Source organism: Perca flavescens, chromosome 19 (genome assembly GCF_004354835.1).
Source record: "Perca flavescens isolate YP-PL-M2 chromosome 19, PFLA_1.0, whole genome shotgun sequence".
In the NCBI taxonomy this organism is placed as follows: domain Eukaryota; kingdom Metazoa; phylum Chordata; class Actinopteri; order Perciformes; family Percidae; genus Perca; species Perca flavescens.
The window spans coordinates 6,379,200-6,401,678 of NC_041349.1; the positions used below are offsets into that span (position 1 = coordinate 6,379,200).

The 22,479-nt window shown below is 38.5% G+C and overlaps 1 protein-coding gene across 1 annotated transcript in view; it reads right to left on the reverse strand.

Moving 5' to 3' along the window:
• Positions 1-5,852: 5,852 nt before the first annotated feature.
• The window catches only part of LOC114546167 (zinc finger protein 271-like), a 39,343-nt gene continuing 22,716 nt past the window's right edge, over positions 5,853-22,479 (reverse strand). The window contains exons 5-7 of the mRNA XM_028564853.1: positions 19,688-20,550; positions 13,507-13,675; positions 5,853-6,557 (exon numbers count right to left, since the gene is read on the reverse strand). Of these exons, the coding sequence (XP_028420654.1) occupies positions 5,940-6,557; positions 13,507-13,675; positions 19,688-20,550 (1,650 nt within the window). The 3' untranslated portion in view covers positions 5,853-5,939. The remainder of the gene's footprint in view (positions 6,558-13,506; positions 13,676-19,687; positions 20,551-22,479) is intronic.

A 22,479-nucleotide genomic window follows, 5' to 3' on the forward strand; every position in this document is an offset into this window, starting at 1 on the left:
TCAGACACCACCTACCAAGAGCCTGGGTCTGTCCCAGGTTTCTCCCTAAAAGGGAGTTTTTCCTCGCCACTGTCGCACTAAATGCTTGCTCTTGGGGGAATTACTGGAATTGTTGGGTCTTTGTAAATTATAGAGTGTGGTCTAGACCTACTCTATCTGTAAAGTGTCCTGATAGGTTGGATATTTCAGCCTATTTCCAGCCTTATGATTTGATACTATAAATAAAATTGAATTGAATAGCATGTTAAAAAAAGTCGATAAAAAGTCATAGTATAGAATGTAAACATTTAAAAAAAAAAGTAATTGTATAGTATATCGAAGCTACACCATCGCCACCGCTGCGTGTCTGACGGAGATGTGTAAAGGGAAGGTACATCCTCCTCTGACAGGACGTCCCGATTGGCTCTGTCTTGACTCGTCTCTTTGTGTTTCAGAGTGTGAACCTGTCCAGCACCGCAGAGAAGGTTGGATGATGATATAAGCAACATGTTCAGTCTGAAGTCATAAATAATAATAATGTAAAAATGTCTGTGTGTCCTCAGCCTCTGGAGCTCAGAGGGCCCTATGACATCACCAGCCTGTAACCTTCCTATTGGTTCAGACACAAACTGTAGTCTTCAGGGGCTTCTGGACACATTTTTTATTCTTATAAACTATTTATTTAATAATGTTTTTGAAACACCACGAGTCAAAGTTCTGTAAAATGTTATTTATTTTTTTTTTTTTTAAATCAGTGTGCGGTACAAATGCTGCACTGTGATTGCTCAGCACCGAAGCAGGTAATGGTGTCATCAAAAACAGAGCTCTCCAGTACATTCAGTCAGAAATATAAAAATATAAATCTACAAATAGGAAGATTTCAGAACAAATCAACAACCCTTTTTTCGGAATGGATCCTTTTTTTTTTAGAAATGTTTTGCTTCACAACATCTCAAACAGTTTAATGACCATAATTAATTCCATTAATATAAAACATATAAATCTACAAATAGGCAGATTTCAGACCCTTAATCAAACTCTCTTAAACATAATTAAAATCCCATTTAAATAGGTTTTTAATTGTAGTCCCTTTTAGAGATCTGAACATAACTTTAGATTTTTAAGAGTGTCTAGAGGAGACAACCTTAAAAACAGTGTAATAGCCCTTTAGTGTTAGCATTGATTAGCTGATATAAAAACGGTGTGTTAAAGGATGCGTGGACATCTGACAACTGGATTGATCAGCAGGAGTATTAAAACAATCTGAAATGGAAGCACCCGATTGGTACTTTCAGCAGCATGGTCATGAGGACTGTGATTGGCCGGCTGCTCAGAGGCCCAGGATGTGGTTGATGTGACCCTGAAGAGTAATGAAAACATCTGTTTAATAAACTATGAAACACATTTTCTTACCATGAATACTTGAAATGATAAAGTAAGAAAATATAAACTGCCTTGGTGTTTTCAACTATTTGTATGACTATGACTTTTTTCAACATACTGTATTATGACTTTTTTTCAACATGCTATACTATGACCTTTTTAAAAAATAATTTCGACATACTAAACTGTGACTTTCTTTGACATATTATACTAGGACTTTCTCAACATACTATAATATGACTTTTTTATGACTTTTACAAACTACTATACTATTACTTATGACGTGCTATACTATGACTTTTTTCATCATACTACGTATACTATGACTTTTTCCAACATACTATATTATGACTTTTTTTCAACATAGTATACTATGACTTTTGACTGTTCACATGCTATACTATGACTTTTTTCATCATACTACGTATACTATGACTTTTTTCAGCATACTATACTATGACTTTTTCAACATACTATACTATGACTTTATCAACATACTATACTATGACTTTTTATGACATACAACACAATGATTTTTTTCGGCATACTATACTATGACTTTTTTCGACATACTATACTATGACTTTTTTTCCCCCACATACTATACTATGACCTTTTATGAAATTCTTCTCCAAATTTTCAACATACTATACTATGACTTCTTTTTGACATACTGGACTATGACTTTTTCAACATACTATACTGAGACTTTTTTCAACATACTATACTATGACTTTTTTTCCCCCCACATACTATACTATGACCTTTTATGACATACTATACTATGAAATTTTTCTCCAAATTTTCGACATTCAATACTATGACTTTTTCAACATACTTCACTATGACTTTTTTCGGCACACTATACTATGACTTGGCCACTTGGAGGTCAAGAGGGGAACCAACAGCTACACGTAAAGTTTATTAATCAGCGTTATTATATTCAGTGGTGGTCAGACTGTAACTGAGTAAATTTACTCAAGTACTGTACTCAACTTTTTTTACTTTACTTCATTATTAAATAATATACAGCACTTTATTAAAATAATGGTAAAATATAGAGGAATAGATAATAGATAATAAGAAGATTAATTTAAAGGTTTTTGACATACTATACTATATTTTATGAATATTTTTGGCATGACCTTTTTTATGGCTTTTCTTAACATACTATGCTTTGACTTTTTTTCAACATACTATACTATGACTTTTTTTTCGACATACTATACTATGACTTTTCCAAACTACTATACTATGACTTTTCCAAACTACTATACTATGACTTTTTTTCAACATACTACGTATACTATGACTTTTTCGGCACACTATACTATGACTTGGCCACTTGGAGGTCAAGAGGGGAAACAACACGTAGTTTATTAATCAGCGTTATTATATTCAGTGGTGGACTGTAACGGAGTACATTTACTCAATTACTGTACTTATCTTGCAATACTTTTATTGTACTTGATTATTAAATAATGTACAGCACTTAATTGTCTCTAATGTGACTATTATTTGCCACTGTTCATCACACCCCAACCGGTCCTGTCAGACACCGTCTGCCGAGGTTTCTTCCTAAAAGGGAGTTTTTCCTTGCCACTGTCGCAATAGCCACTGCTAATGCTTGCTCTTGAGGGAATTACTGTAATTGTTGGGGTTTTGGAATTTATAGAGTGTGGTCTAGACCTACTCTATCTGTAAAGTGTCTTGAGATAATTCTGTTATGATTTGATACTATAAATAAAATTGAATTGAATTAATTAAAATAATGGTAAAATATAAAGAGAAATAACAGAAGATTAATTTTAAGCATTTTAATTTATTTCCCCACCAGACTCCATCGAAGAACAGCAGTTTTATCATGTTTAAACACACTTCAATTATAATTGACAGAAACAAAATAAAACTATCAAAAGCCGTCTTGGTTCATCTTTCCACTGTTTCCAACAATCACCACTCTGGTTTGGTGGAAATAAACCCTTAATTCACCCATTTACATGTGGAAATACTGTATGCTGGCTCTGTTCACGTTAAAAGTCCTGATTATTTACATGGAGTCTGGTGGAGTTTGGTGATTTCGGGGCCGTTTCATGTTAAACAAAAAGGATCTTACTCTTTAACAAAAAGCTCTCTCTGTTGGGATCCTTTCCATAATGTGAAAAAAACCTTTAGTGTATGTATCGTTACATTTTAATAAGGAGTTTAAACACAGACACATCAGGAAGGATAAATCCAACAAATCAATTCAGAAATAATGAGCATGAGGCCTTGTTTTATTTCTTTTATTGTGTTCAGAGAGCAGAAGAAATCCAGTAATCCCTGCAACTCTGCTGCTATGTCCAGGATAAAGCACAAGCTTTTTTTAATGAATTTTCATTAATTTGTTCCACATTTAAAGACATTTAAAATTAAATCATTGACATTAATTTACAAGTCCGATGAATTCATCTGCCGTTTGGTATATGACCTGGTCTGCATCCTGCTGCTCCATCATTCTTTAGTGTCTGCAGGAGTTTCCTTCCCATTTCCTGACTTTGTATTACATCATCAGTATCTTTGCTTTCTGTCTGAACAAACCTCAACAGATTTAAAACCAAATTCAGTCACAGAGAATCCAAACAGTGAATACAAAATGTAAAATAAAGATTATTGAATGACAAGTCCACAAAGTTCTTCAAAAAAACAATAACTAGAGAGCATACAATTCAACATAGCCAACTTTCCAGTTGGAAGGTGCTAATTAATGAAAGCCTAGTCTTAGCCTGGGTAAACCGTGATGAACTTCCAGAAAATTTTGAGATTTGCTCTGGAAGTCAGTCTGGCGAGGAGCCCATTCGAACCCATTTCCAATGTCCCCAAAATCGAGAAAACAATCACAACCGCTGAGGTGGGCTTTACACCAATCACAACCATTGAGGCGGACTTTACGCGACTATAGCGCAGCGATGGCTAGCAGCTTTTTGTTTACATTCAACATGACAGCTACCGAAGCGCGGGGTCACTCAGATCTTTGATTGGTTGAAGGACTATCCAATGACGGTGACGCCCCTTTGGAAATGAACTGTCAATGATCCTTTCCCAGACCCATTCTCAGTTACAACTGAGAATGGGTCTGGTGTCAACAAGGCTAGTATAGTCTGAGACTGGGTGTGGTGTCAACAAGGCTAGTATAGTCTGAGACTGGGTGTGGTGTCAACAAGGCTAGTATAGTCTCACAATGCTTAGGGGTTTTGGTTCGTGCGCCAACTTTCCTGACTTTGAGTGTATAAAGGGTGTAAAAAATGTACTAAAATGCTAAAACTAATGAGGGGGTGGTATAGAGCCACCGTGCTACGCCTGTCCCCAAATGTGATAACAAATCGAAATAATTACTAAATCTAACATGGCTGCAACATTTTCTTAAAACATGTTATTGTAAAATGAAAGCGCACAAATTAGAGATGACTGAAATTATAAGAACAACGTTCTAACCAAATTTCAGGAACATCAAACAACAACTTTTCGAACCACGGCGAGCATTTGGGGGTGCTATGGAGCCTGCTTATGACGCACAAACCCTATGGAAACCAGTAAGCTTTCTATTTTCTGACTTTGTATTATCATCATGTATTATCAGTATCTTTGCTTTCAGTCTGAACAAACAGATTTAAAACCACATTCAGTCACAGAGAATACAAACAGTGAATATAAAATGTCAAACAAAGATTATTTAATAAAAAGTCCAAAAGAAAATATAACTATAAAACAACAATAACTATGAGAGCATACAATTCCAAATGGCCAACTTCCAGTTGGGAGGACCTAATTAAAGTAAATTGGAAAACTATCCGTATCAGAGCATATATGTCCAAATTAAGACCTTCCACGCATGGACCAAATTGTTGTAATGACTAAATCTAATATGGCTGCAAAATTTTCTTAAAACATGTTATTGTAAAATTAAAGTTAGCGCACAAATTAGAGATGACTGACATTCTGTTTTTCTTTTTTAAATATGCACCAAACAAGCCACTTTGAAATGTTGCTGTTATCATAAAAAAGTTGGGTCCCCCAAGACTAAAAAACATTGGATGACCCTCCCCTATTTTCCTCCGGTGGTCCATTCCATAAATACTGAACGGTCCCTTAAGTAAAGTAAATGTCAGATACTTTAAGACTTTTACTCAAGTAATATTCTAGATATTACTTTATCTTATAGTACCTTATTCAAGACTGGTTGCATGATATATGGAAAATAGGCAACAAGCCACGAGTTTGAGTACTTTTAGTAGCAGGGACCAATAATAACTAGAGACTATGTATGAGGCAAACACAATAATGGGAACACATTTGTAATCAATCATTCTCAGTAAGTCGTCATTAAAACAAACTGAATCAGGAGAAACAGCTTCTGACAGACTTCTAACAGGACTATCTCTTCAAAGGGAGGGAGCGTAATATGTTGTCGTAGCCACGATAACATACATGCTGTTCAGAAGATAAAGTTACTGCTGGTCAGCCTTCAATGAGAGAGAAGATCAGAATATAACAACAGCTATCAGGGCATGAGGAAACAACTTGGCTCTGAATCATGTTCACAATGAGGCAGTGTGAATGCGCTGGTGAGATTTAAGGTTACAACTCTGAGAAAAAGTTTTCCCACATTGTTCACACCAGTACGGCTTCTCTCCAGTGTGAACTCGCTGGTGGGATTTTAGGTTATCACTCTTAAAAAAAGCTTTCCCACATTGATCACAGCTGTACGGCTTCTCTCCAGTGTGAATGCGTTGGTGACATTGAAGGGTACCTCTCATAGAAAAGGCTTTCCCACATTGTTCACAGCTGTACGGCTTCTCTCCAGTGTGAACGCGCTGGTGACATTTAAGGTCACCACTCTTTGAAAAAGCTTTTCCACATTGACCACAGCTGTACGGCTTCTCTCCAGTGTGAATGCGTTGGTGAGCTTCAAGGTGACACTGTTGTGTGAAAGCTGCCCCACATTGATCACAGCTATGTAGATTCTCCCCAGTGTGAATGCGTTGGTGAGATTTAAGGTAACTCCGACGTGTGAAAGCTGCCCCACATTGATCACAGCTGTGCAGATTCTCTCCAGTGTGAACTCTATGATGAATCTTTAAATATGATGATGTTGTGAAGGATTTGTCACAGTGCTGACAGTGGTGACATTTGAGTCCCTCTCTTCCTCTCCGTTTCTATAGCAACAGACAAACCGAGAGAGAGTTAGTGAACAACCTTCTTGGAAGCATACACATGCTCTCACACAAAATTTTACTTTTCATACAATCATTTCATGTCAAAATGGACAATTTGTGCCAGTTGTGCTCTACATTTCCCCGGGGAAATTTTCCCCATTGAAATGAGTGGAGACAATGTTCAAAACTGAAATATGTCTCTCAGTTAGAAACTCCAGTACAACTTTGCAATAATACAAACATTTCATACCTTCTGAGTATTATTAAACGTTCAAATCCCATTCAAACTTTCATACACATACATTTATTTTATGTCAAAATGGAGGAAAGGTGGTTTTAAACATTCTGGAACGGTTTGGTGAGTACTCCAGCTACAAGCTCAACTACCAGAAAAGTGAGCTCCTAGCAATAAACTGACGTTATCGTCACTTAAGTGGGCTGAGGATGGATTCCGCTACTTGGGGGTTTATATTACAACGGCCGTGTCAGACATGTTCCGCAAATATTTCTTACCTCTGTTCAAAAAAGCTGAAAGCAATTTTACCACTCTCCCTCGTAGGCTCGATAAATTTGGTTAAGATGGTTGTCCTCACCAAATTCCTTTATCTATTGCAGCACATCCCAGTGCTTATCTCTAAGTCTTTTTTTCAACAAACTAGACAGGGCGATATCTAAATTTCTCCGGGCGACAAACAGGAAAAGCGATATTACAGTTCCCTAAGTCCGAGGGGGGCCTGGCACTCCCTAACTTCAGACGATATTATTAGGCAGCTAACCTACATAAAGTCTTATACTGGATGAGCGACGACTGTGCCACACTACCGGTCAAATTGGAATGTTTCCAAAATTCCCCAGCCTACCTTTTCCATGGAAACCCTTTGTAACCCTAGTTGCACCCAATGTTAGCTTAGAAAGTCCACTAATGTCAACAAATGACTGCCGGATCCCACCACATAGAGTCCACTCATGCTTTGGACCTTCAGTGGCGGCTGCAGAAACTCAAACCCAGCCAGACCGGAGCTGCTGCCCGCCCCCCCCTCCTTCACCGGCAGCTAGCTAGTAATATTAGCATACGTCGCGGTCCTTCCGCCGGACAGCAGCTCCGCTCTGGATGGGTAGCTGCAGCAACTGCTGTTTGCTGCTGTCCGCTCTACTCCCGACGAAAAAGTCCCCGCTGGGAACGATAATAATACTAGCTAGCTACCTAGCCAAGTTAGCTTCCCAAGTGCTGCGTTCAAATGCTGTCAAAATTATATAATCATTTCAAAATGAATGCTTAAAGTAGCCCAGTAACGTTAAACATGGCTTGGAAATATTCATGTTACTACAATATGAACACAAAGAGGAAACACACTTGTCACCAGAGGCCCATTCCAGAAAGCAGGTTTAGTGAAAACTCTGAGTTTGTTAACCCTGAGATGAGGGGAAACTCTGGGTTTTCCATTCCAGAAAGAGAAGTAACTTAACTTCAGAGTCAGTGAACCTAACCTGGTCGGAAGCAAGAAACCTCGAGTTTCCCTCTCAGAGGGAGGAGACTGAGAGAAACGGGGGGGAAAAAACTGGAGTTTCTCTCAGAAACTCATTCCCTCATTCATTCATTCATTCATTCAGTCTGTATCAGGCGCATTTTAATGCAGTTTTATCTGCATGAATAAAAAAAACGTATTGGTTTATGTTAGGCAGATTATAAAATGTTTTTTTCTCAAACATGTCATGTCCTTTTGTTGACAATCCCATTGATGAAAAAGCTGTATTAATTCATAGAGATTTTACGACGGTATTGAGTCCCGACTATAGATGTATTTTCATTTCCACACAGATTTGAGAGGTATTTTTTATCACAGTCCATTAGATATGTAGATACATTATCCGTCCTCATATCACTAACATCAACCATCATGGACAGGCTTTAACATCCCAGCAGATTCTTTGTATCGCATTACGTTTTTGCAAACAGCAGTTTTCTTTATAACAGTGTAGTGGATCATACTGTAATAGTAAAGCCACTGTATGCAGAGCTATCAGAAAAGTGTGACTCGCTCTGAAACGTTTTTGTAGTGTTCCCTGGATAGTAGAGCCATTAAAAAGAAAAATGATTATACATTGTAGTTCTGTTAATGATATGGTGCTGCAGACTCAGTATGGGATTAGTACTTTTTTGCCCACAGGATTGCACCTAAATGAAATTATAGGGGTAATACAATTCCAGTTTTCACCAGTAATATTACAAGTTAACTGTGATTAAATATGAAATTAACACACTGTGACCCTGAGTTAACCTACTCCGAGTTGATTGAACCAACTCAAATCAGCTGTTCTGGAACCGAAAACTCAGAGTTTCCCATCTCGGGGTAAATCAACTCAGACATCAGGGTTTGACTCAGAGATTGTTAAACCTCCTACCTGGAACGGACCCCAGGTGTCTATTTAAATAAAATACTTTTACTTTAAATATCTGATATTTGCATGATCAGCAGGTCTTCTCCTCTTGATAACATTCTTAGCTATGTTGCATAACGTAAGAACTTAAGGTAACTTATTTTCGTAAAAATCAAGTATCAAAAACTGAGGACATACTGCTGGATGCTGTCCTCTCCTACTCTTTCTTCAATGCTTAACAAATCTATCTCTTTCAGCACGGTGGCTCAGTGGTTAGCACTTCTGCCTCACAGCAAGAAGGTTCTGGGTTTGAAACCAGGTCGTCCCGGGCCTTTCTGTGTGGAGTTTGCATGTTTCTCCCCGTTCTTGCGTGGGTTTCCTCCGGGTGCTCCGGTTTCTTCCCACCATAAAGACATGCATGCAACTAGGACTACAGTTGAAAATTAGCCGACTGGCTAACACTGGCGCATTTACAGAAAGCTTGATTAATGTGCATTGTCCTAATATAAATAAATAAATCTTCGTCCCTGGCCCGGTCTTTCACTGGTCGAAGCCTGAGAATATTGTAAACACATTAATAACATAAATTATTACAATGGTTGGACTGTTGAGCTCTGTTTCCGACTGATACCTCCGGTTCAGGCTGGTCCTCATCCTCAACACGGGCCTTTTTCAGTTGCGGAAAATACTTTTCAATACTCATCTGGATTGATGCAGCAAACATTCAGTGGAAGAGTAAAAAAATGACATAACATTATTTATAATAAGTTTATTTACAGTGGGGGAAATAAGTATTTGACCCCTTGCTGGTTTTGCAGGTTTGCCCACTTACAAAGAATGCAAAAATCTACAATTGTAATCATATGTACATTCAAACAGTGAAAGACAGAATCCCAAAGAAAATTCCAGAAAATCACATCATATGAATTTATTAAAATTGATAACCATCTGATGAGGAAAAACAAGTATTCGACCCTCTGGACAAACAGCAAGTATTCTGGCTCCTACAAGCCAGTTAGTCTTTCTTTAAGACACAGCCCCAATCCGAACCAATTATCTACATCAAATACACCTGCCTCACCTCGTTACCTGTATAAAAGACACCTGTCAACACCCAAACAACCAGCATCCAACATCACCACCATGGGCAAGACCAAAGAGCTTTCTACGGACATCAGGGACAAGATTGTTGATCTGCACAAGGCTGGGATGGGCTACAAGAGAATCGGAAAGCAACTTGGAGAGAAAAGATCAACTGTCGGTGCAGTTATCAGGAAATGGAAGAAGCACCACACCACGCCAACCTCCTTCGGTCTGGGCCTCCACCCAAGATCTTGCCTCGTGGGGTGTCCCTGATCATGCGAACGGTGAGGAATCATCCCAAAACCACAAGGGGGGAACTGATGAATCAACTGAAGGCAGCTGGGACCACAGTTACAAAAGAAACGGTTGGTAACACACTACGCCGTCATGGATTGAAATCCTGCAGCGCACGCAAGGTCCCCCTGCTCAAAAAGAAACATGTACAGGCCCGCATGAAGTTCGCCATTCACCACCTGGACGACTCAGAAGAGGCCTGGAAGAAGGTGATGTGGTCAGATGAGACCAAAATAGAACTTTTTGGCCTCAACTCAACTCGTCGTGTTTGGAGGGCAAAGAACACCGAGTACAACCCAAAGAACACCATCCCCACCGTCAAGCATGGTGGTGGCAACATCATGCTTTGGGGGTGCTTTTCAGCCAAGGGGACGGGACAACTCCATCGTATTGAGGGGAGGATGGACGGGGCCATGTATTGTGGAATTCTGGACCAACATCTCCTTCCCTCAGTGAGAGAGCTGAAGATGGGTCGAGGATGGGTGTTTCAGCACGACAACGACCCTAAGCACACCGCCAAAGCAACAAAAGAGTGGCTGAAGAAGAAGCACATCAAGGTTCTGGAGTGGCCTAGCCAGTCTCCAGACCTGAATCCGGAACCTGAATGATTTGGAGGCTGTCTGCAGGGAGGAGTGGGCCAACATCCCTGCCGAAATGTGCACAAACCTTGTCACCAACTATAAAAACCATTTGACATCTGTGCTGGCCAATAATGGCTTTTCTACAAAATATTAACATGCTGTTTGTCCAGGGGGTCAAATACTTGTTTTTCCTCATCAGATGGTTATCAATTTTAATAAATTCATATGATGTGATTTTCTGGAATTTTCTTTGGGATTCTGTCTTTCACTGTTAGAATGTACATATGATTAAAATTGTAGATTTTTACATTCTTTGTAAGTGGGCAAACCTGCAAAATCAGCAAGGGGTCAAATACTTATTTCCCCCACTGTAATTCACAGCTGCTACATATAGTGTCTTGACCTCGACAACCCAACTGCATTTTACCGCAAACTTGCGACTAGTTAACTTTCTAAAGCAGGCACAATCGCTTGTTTGCTAAGAGTTGGGTTGGGACTCCAACATTAACACACTGACAACATTCTATTCAGAATATAATCTATTTTTTATAGGACTTTTTAATGTGCAATTGTGTAAATTTGTGTGTGTAAAATTACACAAAAATATTTGTGTAAAAAATAAGGTTATAATAGGGTATTACAAGAATAAAGTCACTATATTTCAGAAAATAATCTACCTGCACCATAGTCTGCTGATACGGTAGATCTCAGACCTTCTGACAGACAAGGTCAACGTTTGAGACTCTGGTGCTCTACATCGGAGGTGGAACTACAGAAATACACAGAGCATAAACGCGACGCATCTGCCGCAGCAGGTTGACAGCAGAGCGCGTCCATAAACCTGAAGCTGCACAGCTTTCTGCAAGCGACGTCCGGTTTTATACTTGTCAGTCAACTTTTCAAAATACATTTGGGGTTACACTCAAAACATTGGGCTGAAGCCCCGGCAAATTCAACTGACGAGGTGTCCGTCAGTGGGAACAATGAGGCCGCGCTTTTGATACGCAGAGTTGTTCGATGGGGGAGGGGGGGCTGCACTGCAAAGAGAAATAAACGCAAGTCGTCCTCCACCTGCAGCCTTGATCTGCATTTGTTTTTAATCAGGGTCAGTGCGGAAAACCCACACTCACACAAGTAGGTAGGGGTGGGAATCACCAGAGGCCTCACGATACGATATCATCCCGATACGATATTATTGCGATTTTAAACATATTGCAATATTCTGCGATATATTGCAATGTATTACCTTTTTTTCCCAACTTCAGATTTTTCCCAATTTCAAATGATGTCCCGAAAGGACAGTTTTGTTAACATCTGTTTTATCTAAAAAGATACATTTCTCTGTTTTTTCATCTCACTTCAATTGTATTGCTGCAAAATGGGATTGTCAAGCAGACAGACTGACCAACACATGCATCATAAAAGATCGATACTTGGCGTCTGTGTATCGATACAGTATTGCCATGAAAAATATCGCGATACTATGCTGTATCGATTTTTTCCCCCCCACCCCTACAAGTAGGTGGAGGTGGAAGGGGATTAGGACTTTAACAGCCTTAGTGGAGATCTGGGGGAACTTGCCCTCCACAGACAACCAGAAACCTGTGATCTGCATTTCTCCCAGTCTCTGTCACACTGCGGCAGGTGAAACCTCACTTTAACTCAGGATCGTATTTCCTACATTTTTTGCTGGGTCCCGTCTCCTCCCTTAATGCTGACTTCTGTTAATTTGGGGACAAGGAAACGATGCATTTTAAAGCTAATACACGCACGCAATATCAATAGAGCTGCATACAGTTATTCTTTCCTCGCGTGTCACAACTAGGGACTAAGAAGGCTCGACATGAAACTTTACTCCAAGTAATTGTTTGTGTACACAGAGTTTACTCAAAACAAAGGTTGAGCAAAATACCGATGTTTTTTCTTAACATGTCTTAACGTTTTACGGTGTGACAGCGCGTTTGGAGAGGCATCTCAACAGACAGTAGGTCCAACACTGAGTGTTAAACATGGCTGGAAACAGAGGCGGATCTACAGGGTGGCAGCTGACTCCCTCTCTCTCAGTTAAGGGGTCCTTGGCTTAAAAAACGTTGAAGGCACCGAGTGTTTATGGTCAGAGCCCCCGTACCAAGATGGCGACGAGAGAGACGTATCACATAAGACGGTGCGTAAACCTTGATAAACTCGGAGCTTTGAAGAAACTTTCACTCACGAGGTCGTGAATAGCACAAGAGCGGGCGTTTATACGGACTCTTCTCATCAACACGAGCCCATTTGAAGGCACTATATCTGAGCACAGCACGTCGCCGCCATATTGGAGCGGTAAACTGCGGTTTTTCTGGATAAAAACACTTTGTTAACGTTTCTCAACTGGTTTCATCGGGTCGTTTTTATATTGAAGTGTTTACGATCTCAAGTCTGCAGTTAATGAGACTCTCCACAGTTCATTTAGTTAGTTTGAGTGTCTACAAGATGGAAGACGAAGGAGACATCTAAACACGCCTTTCCTTTCTCCACGTCCTATCTCTAACAACAGAATGAACGGACGATACACGGAGCCTCGAGCCTCTTCCGCGTGTGTTTAGTATCGTTGTTGTGTCCTGAACACTGACCTGAACATCGGTGGTATCAGAGTCCGAGCCTGCTGCTTGTCTTCTGGGGACCTTGTTGCTCCGCTGCTCCGGGTTCTGGTCGGAGGTCTGGTCCTCCATTCCTCTCTTTGTCTCTGAAATCCAGCAGCTCTCCTCTGTGGCTGCTCGCTCTGTTGTGTGTGGACTCACTCTGGCCACTGCAAATCTCGCAGCGTCTCGCGGTCACAACCCCGTACTAAACCACGCCCCTTAGCTACAATAAGCTCATGATTGATTGATTGATAGATAGATACTTTATTGATCCCAAAGGGGAAATTCAAGGTCCCAGTAGCTTAAAGACATTACACTGTGGTAAAGTTGGTTTTATATTGGACGTTGGATATTCCACATTCAAAAAATCTTATTATGCAGCTTGATATTTTGACCTATTCATGTCAAACCACTTTAGATAAACTTAGCTAACTTCCCTACACATTGCACAAAGCGTCTTTTAAAAAAACAACAACATCCTTTCATTTTATAAATATTTTTTAATATTTCAAAATGCTATAAATCTATTATGCGGCCTGACCTTTTGACCTATCAATGTCAAAACACTTTAGATAAACTTAGCTAACTTCCCTACATATTGCAAAAAGCTTCTTTTTTCAAAAAAACACACCCTTTGATTTTATAGAATGTTTATTAGACAAATAAAAAAAACACACGAAGAAACAAAGCTTTGTGCAATGTGTAGGGGAGTTAGCTGAGTTCACCAAAAGTGGTTTGACATGAATAGGTCAAAAGGGCAAGCTGCATAATAGATTTATAGCATTTTTTAATATTACAAAATATTTATAAAATGAAAGAGTGGGTTCTTTGAAAAAAAATAAAGCTTTGTGTTATGTGTAGGGGAGTTAGCGGAGTTCATCAGAAGTGTTTTGACATTGATAGGTCAAAAGGTCAGGTCGCATAATAGATTTATAGCATTTCTTATTAGTAAAAAACTTTTTATAAAATCATTGGATGTTTTTTTTGTTTAAAAAAATAAGCTTTGTGTTATGTGTAGGGGAGTTAGCGGAGTTGACCAAAAATGTTTTGACATTTGACACAAAGATCAAGCCGCAAAATGAGTTGGATATCCAACGTCCAACATAAAACCAACTTTACCACGGCAGACATCACACACAGGATGATAAAATGACAAATCTACATGAGTATGGACAATAAAAGAAAAGATACTGAGTAAAAAAATCGACATTTAATTTTCTATTAATTTTGTTTATCTCGAACAATCAACAATGTTGGAAAAAAAATTAAAACCACAGAAATTGAAAAACACTAAGAATTTGCCAAAGACCAAAAAATAATAAAAAAAGGATAAGTTCGAGAAGGAGTAGGTGGAAGCAAATAGCTTATTTGGTCCTGCCCCTACTTCACAATATCATATTAATACAAAACAAATAGATATGCAAATACAGCATACAATCTTTAAGGTCTTACAATAACTTACAACAATATAGAACAATACCTTTACATTACAATCCCTTCCTATATTTCGGTCTATTCTTTTCTGTATTGGTCAAGTATAATTTCTTTAATATTATATATATGATATATTTTTGAACTGAATGATATTATGGCTCTGATGTCATTGTTCAGTCCATTTCATAAGGTTACTCCACACTTTTAACAAGAGGTTGTATGAACATACATTGGCCTCTTAGATGATATCCTCCGTCTTTTTCATTAAACATTATGTGTTACATCGTACAAGTATTTTCTTCAACCCTCTGAGGTCTAAGGGTATGTTTGGATATCTTCTTGAATTCTCCTTTTAAGGCTTTTGCGTATAACCTCTTCCGTGTCAAAATGTTCAGAACAAACTCAGCTTTCTGTATAGTGACGGCCAAAATTGTTCCAGAGCAATGTGTAAAAAGATCATTTGGCGCTGACGCGGACAACCTTCTCCAATCTCTTTAGAAAACACACCTACACTCCATTGTTTTGGTGCTTGAAATGAGTTTACCAAAGTCTTGGGTTAACAAAAGTAGCGCAATATATGAATAAAAGTTAGACTTTGCTGTAATTTCTACAGTTACGTACCACAAAATGCCCAGTAAAACACCATCATTTTCTTTTCAGGTTCATTACTGTAATATGCATTGCATTATGGGTATTAACATTTCATTTACAGTGATTTACTGTATATTTTGAATTTGCGGTAGTCTGCTGTAAAACAACAACAGCAGTAGTGCTACTGTAGTTGAATAAGACAGACTTAAATAAAATGATTAATGTTATAGAAGCATAGAAATAAAATGGAAAAATAAAATATCTCTATAAAATGAAATACATTTTATTTCTCATGCTTTTAGCAGTGAAGGTAATTTTAAAATGTGACATGTTTTTTCAGCAGTGTAAATAATTTATTGAGAGAAACAAGTGAGGGATTTCGGATATAAATGCTTGACCGCCAGATTTGAACTCTGACCTCACAACTTCAAAAGAGTACCGGGTAGAGACTTCAAAGGAGTACCGGTTTGGTCTGTGCGCACCAGAATCCGGTCACACACACTCCTCGAAGAGAGCTGGAGCAGCGTTAAGGTAAAACCGATCTTCGCTAATTCTGCGACATTAAAATCTCAGCTCACAAGCCTTCGCAAGCGGCAACGTTAGGTTTAGGTTACCGACCTGCGTCACAGCTAGGCAAGAGCAAGCTATTAACTAGTTCCTTTTTTGGATTAATTAGTTTCATTTTCCCCGTGGTGAGGATTAGCTATGATGACGACGTTCTGTAAAGTTAACACAACTCGTTTTACACGCGATGTTCGGGACATCGGTTTCACTTGTCAGACCACCATTACGTCCATCCATCCATCCATCCATCTTCGTCCGCGGACCATTACGTCTTTGTCCAAATTAAAACGTAACCCATATTCTGGAAGTTTTAGGTCAGTAACTGCTAGCTTTTGAGCTTGCTGTTGCCGTATTTTGGCAAACATTCCCTCTGCTTAATGCGAATGATATATTCCCGATTCTGTTGATTGGTTTGATTAAGCAAAACTTATTATCACGTTTATATTAACCTAACATTAGTGGAGGTCATGTTAACATTAAACTGTTACCTCTACAGTTGCCCATCTAGTTTTAATAGCAACTAATGTTAACATTACATCTTTATAAAAAAAAACAAAAAAAAAACACCCACTCTATAAGTTATGTTGGGTGACAGGGAAAGCTTCTTTACAAAAAGGCAATCTGATTGGTCTAGAGATGTAGAATGTGTTCTAATCAGCATGACAGCCAATACAAAAACTATTTTAGAAACATTTGTATTCATAAAAATGAATCCGATCACATCATGACTCAGTCTTAAAACAGTGTTCATGCTGAGAAGGCCAAATACAACAGCTCAACAAATATTGATGATGGAAACAGTTTGAAATGAGAGCGAAATGATGTATTATACATTTTATTGTATATTTGTTAATGTATTATAGTATAAGCCTTTGTGTGCTCAATAATACAATAAATGTATACCTAATTAAGAACATTTGCTGTACATAAATTGGTGACATTTGTCTCTGCTTTAAACTAGGGGTGCAACGGATCAAAAAACTCACGGATCGGATCGTTTCTCGGATCAGAGTCACAGATCGGATAATTTTTTCGGATCAGCAAAAAAAAAGACAAATAAAATAGACAAGTTTTGTCTTTTTGTTTAACATTTTTACATTTTTCAGCATGTGTTAAAAGCCCTCGTTTTGCACAACCGAATATGGCCTCATGTCTGCACCTATAAACACACCGATAGCGTTTGTGATGGCTTCAGCCCGGTCTGATGGTGCAACAAGGGGCTGCTTAAATGCCGCGGTGATAAGCGGTTGTTGAGCAGCTTTCGTTTTCACTCCTGTCAGTGAAACACCGGGGTGATGTCGTTTCAAATGTGAGGCCATGCTTGATAGGTTTCCACTGTCATATGGCTTTCTTGTGCCACAATGCCTACACACCGTCACGGTTTTATCCACGAACCTCTTTCCTTCGTCATTATATTTGACAGGGAAGCCAAAATGCTCCCATACAGGGGATTTAAATGACACGCAGCGTTCAAGCTTCTCCGTTCCTCCGCTCGCCATGACCACGCTGTGTGTGGACTGAACATGCGCACATTTGTTTTCAGAAATCACGTGTGTGCCGAACCGAAGATATTGATCCAAACGGATCAATGACGATCCGTTGCACCACTACTTTAGACCATGAACCATTTTCAAAAATAACTACATTACTGAAATGTACAAACTAGGAAATTAGTGAAAATGAGGCAAAAGTAATTAAACTCAAAAGATAAATTAGAAGTGACCGAAGAGTTAACAGGACAAATACAAAACAAAAAGTTATAGATTATGGATTAATGATAAATGCATTGCATTCTTAATCTACTTATTCTAGTCATATTAACTCTTGGTTAGACTGGTCACTGGTATGTTGTATAACAGACATTTAACATGTCAATTTACAGCACATATTATAGATCATACCCCAAATTGCTGTTGTATTACATCAGTGTTTTTGCTTTCAGTCTGAACAATCAACAGATTTAAAACCACATTCAGTCACAGAGACTACAAACAAGTGAATATAAAATGTCAAACAAAGATTATTGAATAAAAAGTCCACAAAGGAAGAAAATATGATAACTATAAAACAATAACTAGAGGAAACAATTCAAAATGGCCAATGATGAGTATTTGTACCAATTGTTGTGAGCATATATGTCCAAATTAAGGCTTTCCATGCTTTAGGGGGCATTCATTAAACAAGCATAGACTTACTTACACCTCACTTTGAGCCGGCTTTGTAATGTATTATAGTAGTAAAACTGAATCGGTACTTATGTACTTACTACTGTATTCTGTATTCTTGTAGTGGATTGAATGTGAAACTATATGTTGTCTTGCACGCTTATGCTTTTCTTGGCCAGGTGGCCGTTGCAAATGAGATCAATCAGAATTTACCAAAGACCAAAAAAATAATAATAAAAAAAGGATGAGTTCAAGACGGAGTAGGTGGAAGCAAATAGCTTATTTGGTTCCTGCCCCTACTTCACAATATCATATCAATACAAAACACTAACTCTTGGTAAGACTGGTCACTGGCATGTTGTATAACAGACATTTAACATGTCAATTATCCGCACATATTATAGTTCATACCCCAAATTGCCGTTGTATTACATCATCACTGCTTTCAGTCTGAACAAACCAACAGATTTAAAACCGCATTCAGTCACAGAGACTACAAACAGAATATAAAATGTCAAACAAAGATTATTGAATGAAAAGTCCACAAAGGAAGAAAATATGATAACTATAAAACAATAACTAGAGGAAACAATTCAAAATAGCCAACTTCCAGTTCCAGAATAAAGATTTATAATTTTATACATTTTTTTTGCGTTTTGCTAATGCAGAATGTGAAAAAAACGTTGAAATCATCCAAACTCTATCAACATTAATAAAATTATATTTCCCATTCTACAAGAAAAAAGGATCTCCAGACTCATAATACAAAGTTATACTTTGCACACCGGTGTGCAGAAGTTAACATATTGAGATTCCAAGTAAAAAATGTAGAGTTTCTCATTACTTTCAGATTTCTAGTCAAAATTCTGAGTTACTAAGTCAATATTTTGAGATACTAAGTCAATATTTTCTCATTACTTTGAGATTCTTAGTTTATATTCTGAGATACTTCGTCAATATTTAAAATGTTCTCATACATTTTCTCAGGCATAATGGATTTTGCCACAGGGATCCTTCAAAAGCTGTAGCTGAAGGTTCATTGAGAGGCAGCCTCTCTTTTGCAGGAACGCCCTGACGGAATTTGACTTATACTTGTACTTTTACTTAAGTATTGCTTTCAAGTATTTTATACAAGACTAGTTGCATGATATATGGAAAATATTCGACATGCCATTAGTTTGACCATCCCAAGCCCTTCAAAAATGCTAATGTTAATTATCCTTCAAAAATTATCCTTGCATGTATAGTACCACGTACCACTAATAATAAATCAGGGGAGCGTAGCCTAATATGTAGTCATAGCCACGATAACATGCATAATGTCCAGAAGATAAAGTTAAGATCAGAATATAACAACAGAGCTATCAGGGTATGAGGAGGAGGCAGGAGGAAACAGATTGGCTCTGAAACATGTTCACAACGAGGCAATGTGAATGCGCCGGTGACATTTAAGGTGACTACTATGAGAAAAAGTTTTCCCACATTGTTCACAACCGTACGGCTTCTCTCCAGTATGAATACGTTTGTGAGATTTAAGGTTACTCCTCCTAGAAAAAGTTTTCCCACATTGATCACAGCCGTACGGCTTCTCTCCAGTATGAATACGTTGGTGAGATTTAAGGTAACTACTCTTAGAAAACGTTTTCCCACAGGTTTCACACCCATATGGCTTCTCTCCAGTGTGAACACTACTGTGGAATTTAAGGTTACAACTCTTAGAAAAAGTTTTCCCACATTGTTCACAACCGTACGGCTTCTCTCCAGTGTGAACACGGTGAGATTTAAGGTCACTACTCTGAGAAAACGTTTTCCCACATTGTTCACAACCGTACGGCTTCTCTCCAGTGTGAATGCGTTGGTGAGACTTAAGGTTATATCTCGTGGAAAAGGTTTTCCCACATTGTTCACAGCTGTATGGTTTCTCTCCAGTATGAATGCGTTGGTGAGATTTAAGGGTACTCTGTTGTATGAATGCTGCCCCACATTGATCACAGCTGTACGGTTTCTCTCCAGTATGAATACGTTGGTGACATTGAAGGTGACTCTGTCGTGCAAAAGCTGCCCCACATTGATCACAGCTGTGAAGATTATGTCCAGTATGAATGCGTTGATGTATTTTTAGGTCACCCTGTCGTGTGAAAGCTGCCCCACATTGATCACAGCTGTACGGCTTCTCTCCAGTGTGAACTCTCTGATGAATCTTTAAACACCATGATCTCGTGAACGATTTGTCACAACGGTGACAGTGGTGACGTTTGAGTCCCTCTGTTCCTCTCCGTTTCTATAGCAACAGACAAACCGAGAGAGAGAGTTAGTGAACAACCTTCTTTGAAGCCTAGACATGCTCTCACACAATTTTCACTCTTCATACAATCATTTCATATCAAAATGAAGGAACATTTGTGCCGGTTGCTGACAATGTTACTGTGGCAGCAACTGCACCTTTCATAACTTGTTCTACATTTCCCATGAAATCGTCCCCCTTCAAATGAATGGAGACAATGTTCAAAACTGAAAAATGTGTCTCTCTCAGTTAGAACCTCCAGTACAACTTTAAAATACTACAAACCTTCATACTTTGAGGATTATTAAACTTTCAAATCCCATTCAAACCTTTTGATACACTTACATACATTTAAACGTATACATTTATTTAATGTCAAAATGGAGGAAAGGTTGTAGGCATGTTACAAAGTTTTTATTAATATTGATATTTGCATAATCAGCATGTCTTCGCCTCTTCATAACATTGTGGCAAATTAGCTATGTTGCATAATTTAACCCTTGTGTGGTGTTCATATTTTTGCTATACAGCCAATGTTACAGCCATAACAATTTATGTAAAAATACAGAATAGATGTTTACTTTAGCTCAATTACCAATGATATATACATCATTTATGGTTCATATTTGACATTTGCCCCTATGATATCACATTTATGATCATATGGTCATTTTCGTTTTTTGTCCAAAGATTTGAACCCTGGGCCTCTGCGTAGAGGAATACATGTCTTCATGTGGGCGTGCCCTCTGAACTACCCGGGCGACCATCATTGCTCTTTGTTAACCAAAATGCACAATATTGATTCATGATGACAATCATCGACATTGGAAGTTTACAAAAAGTGAATGAGGGCAGCAGTGTCATTGCCTTGAAAGTGTGTAAATACTTATTCCGTTCAGGCCTTTCACGTACATTAAAACAAGCATTACTGGATAATAACTAGGACTTATTAGTAGGGATGCACCGATCTGACTTTTTCAGTCCTGATACCGATGACAGGGCTTTGTGTATCGGTCTATACCTGATACCGATCCTATACCGTTAATAATAAACTGTATACCTTCCACCTTATACCTTCTTTCCACCATGTGGGAGAGAATAAAAGGCACCAGACTTTCCTAACTAAGACAAAATAACATAGATGTAATGTATTGAATTCTTTTTTGTTATTTAAAAAAACAATTGTGCATTAAAATTGAAAATATAATGTAATCAAATTTCTTAAAATAAATAATAATGGGCGTTCAATAATGGGCCACCTTTATATAGGTTTATAATGGCTTAATTCTACTGTCAGGAGTACATAAACTTAAAACAAAAAGTAAGGAAATTTGTGTTTGGTGATTTATTTCTCCGTGGTAACTGTTTTTTGGCAATAAATGTCACTGTTGGAAAGCCTGTTTAGTTCCCTTTCAAATGGTGCCCCATTTGTAAGGAACATGCATTTGTGGGATGAGCATCAGCGCATAGTATGTGGGTTGCGCTCATGAAAAGATTTGCCAAATCTTCTCTGCCAATGCCAAACAGCTTATTCTGCCATTGACTCGTTTGGTGTTTGGTGGATTGGATGATTGAAGTTTGAAGAAACAAGACATATTGGCAATTTAACAATTTATCCATTTCACAACAGGAGTGTCAGTAGTGTGTGGAAGAACCATACACAGCCACAACAGCCTGGTACCTCCTCCTCATGCTGATCACCAGCCTGGTCACACACCGCTGTGGGATGGCATCCCATTCTTCAACCAGCACTTGTCGCAAGTCAACGTGGTTGTTTTGGTCACTCTGGCATCAACAGCACACCCAAGCTGATCCCACAAGTGTTAAATGGGGTTGAGGTCAGGACTGCTGGCAGGCCAGTCCATCCTCTCCACTCCCACATTCTGAAGGTAGTCTCTGATAAACCCCGCCCTGTGGGGGTGAGCG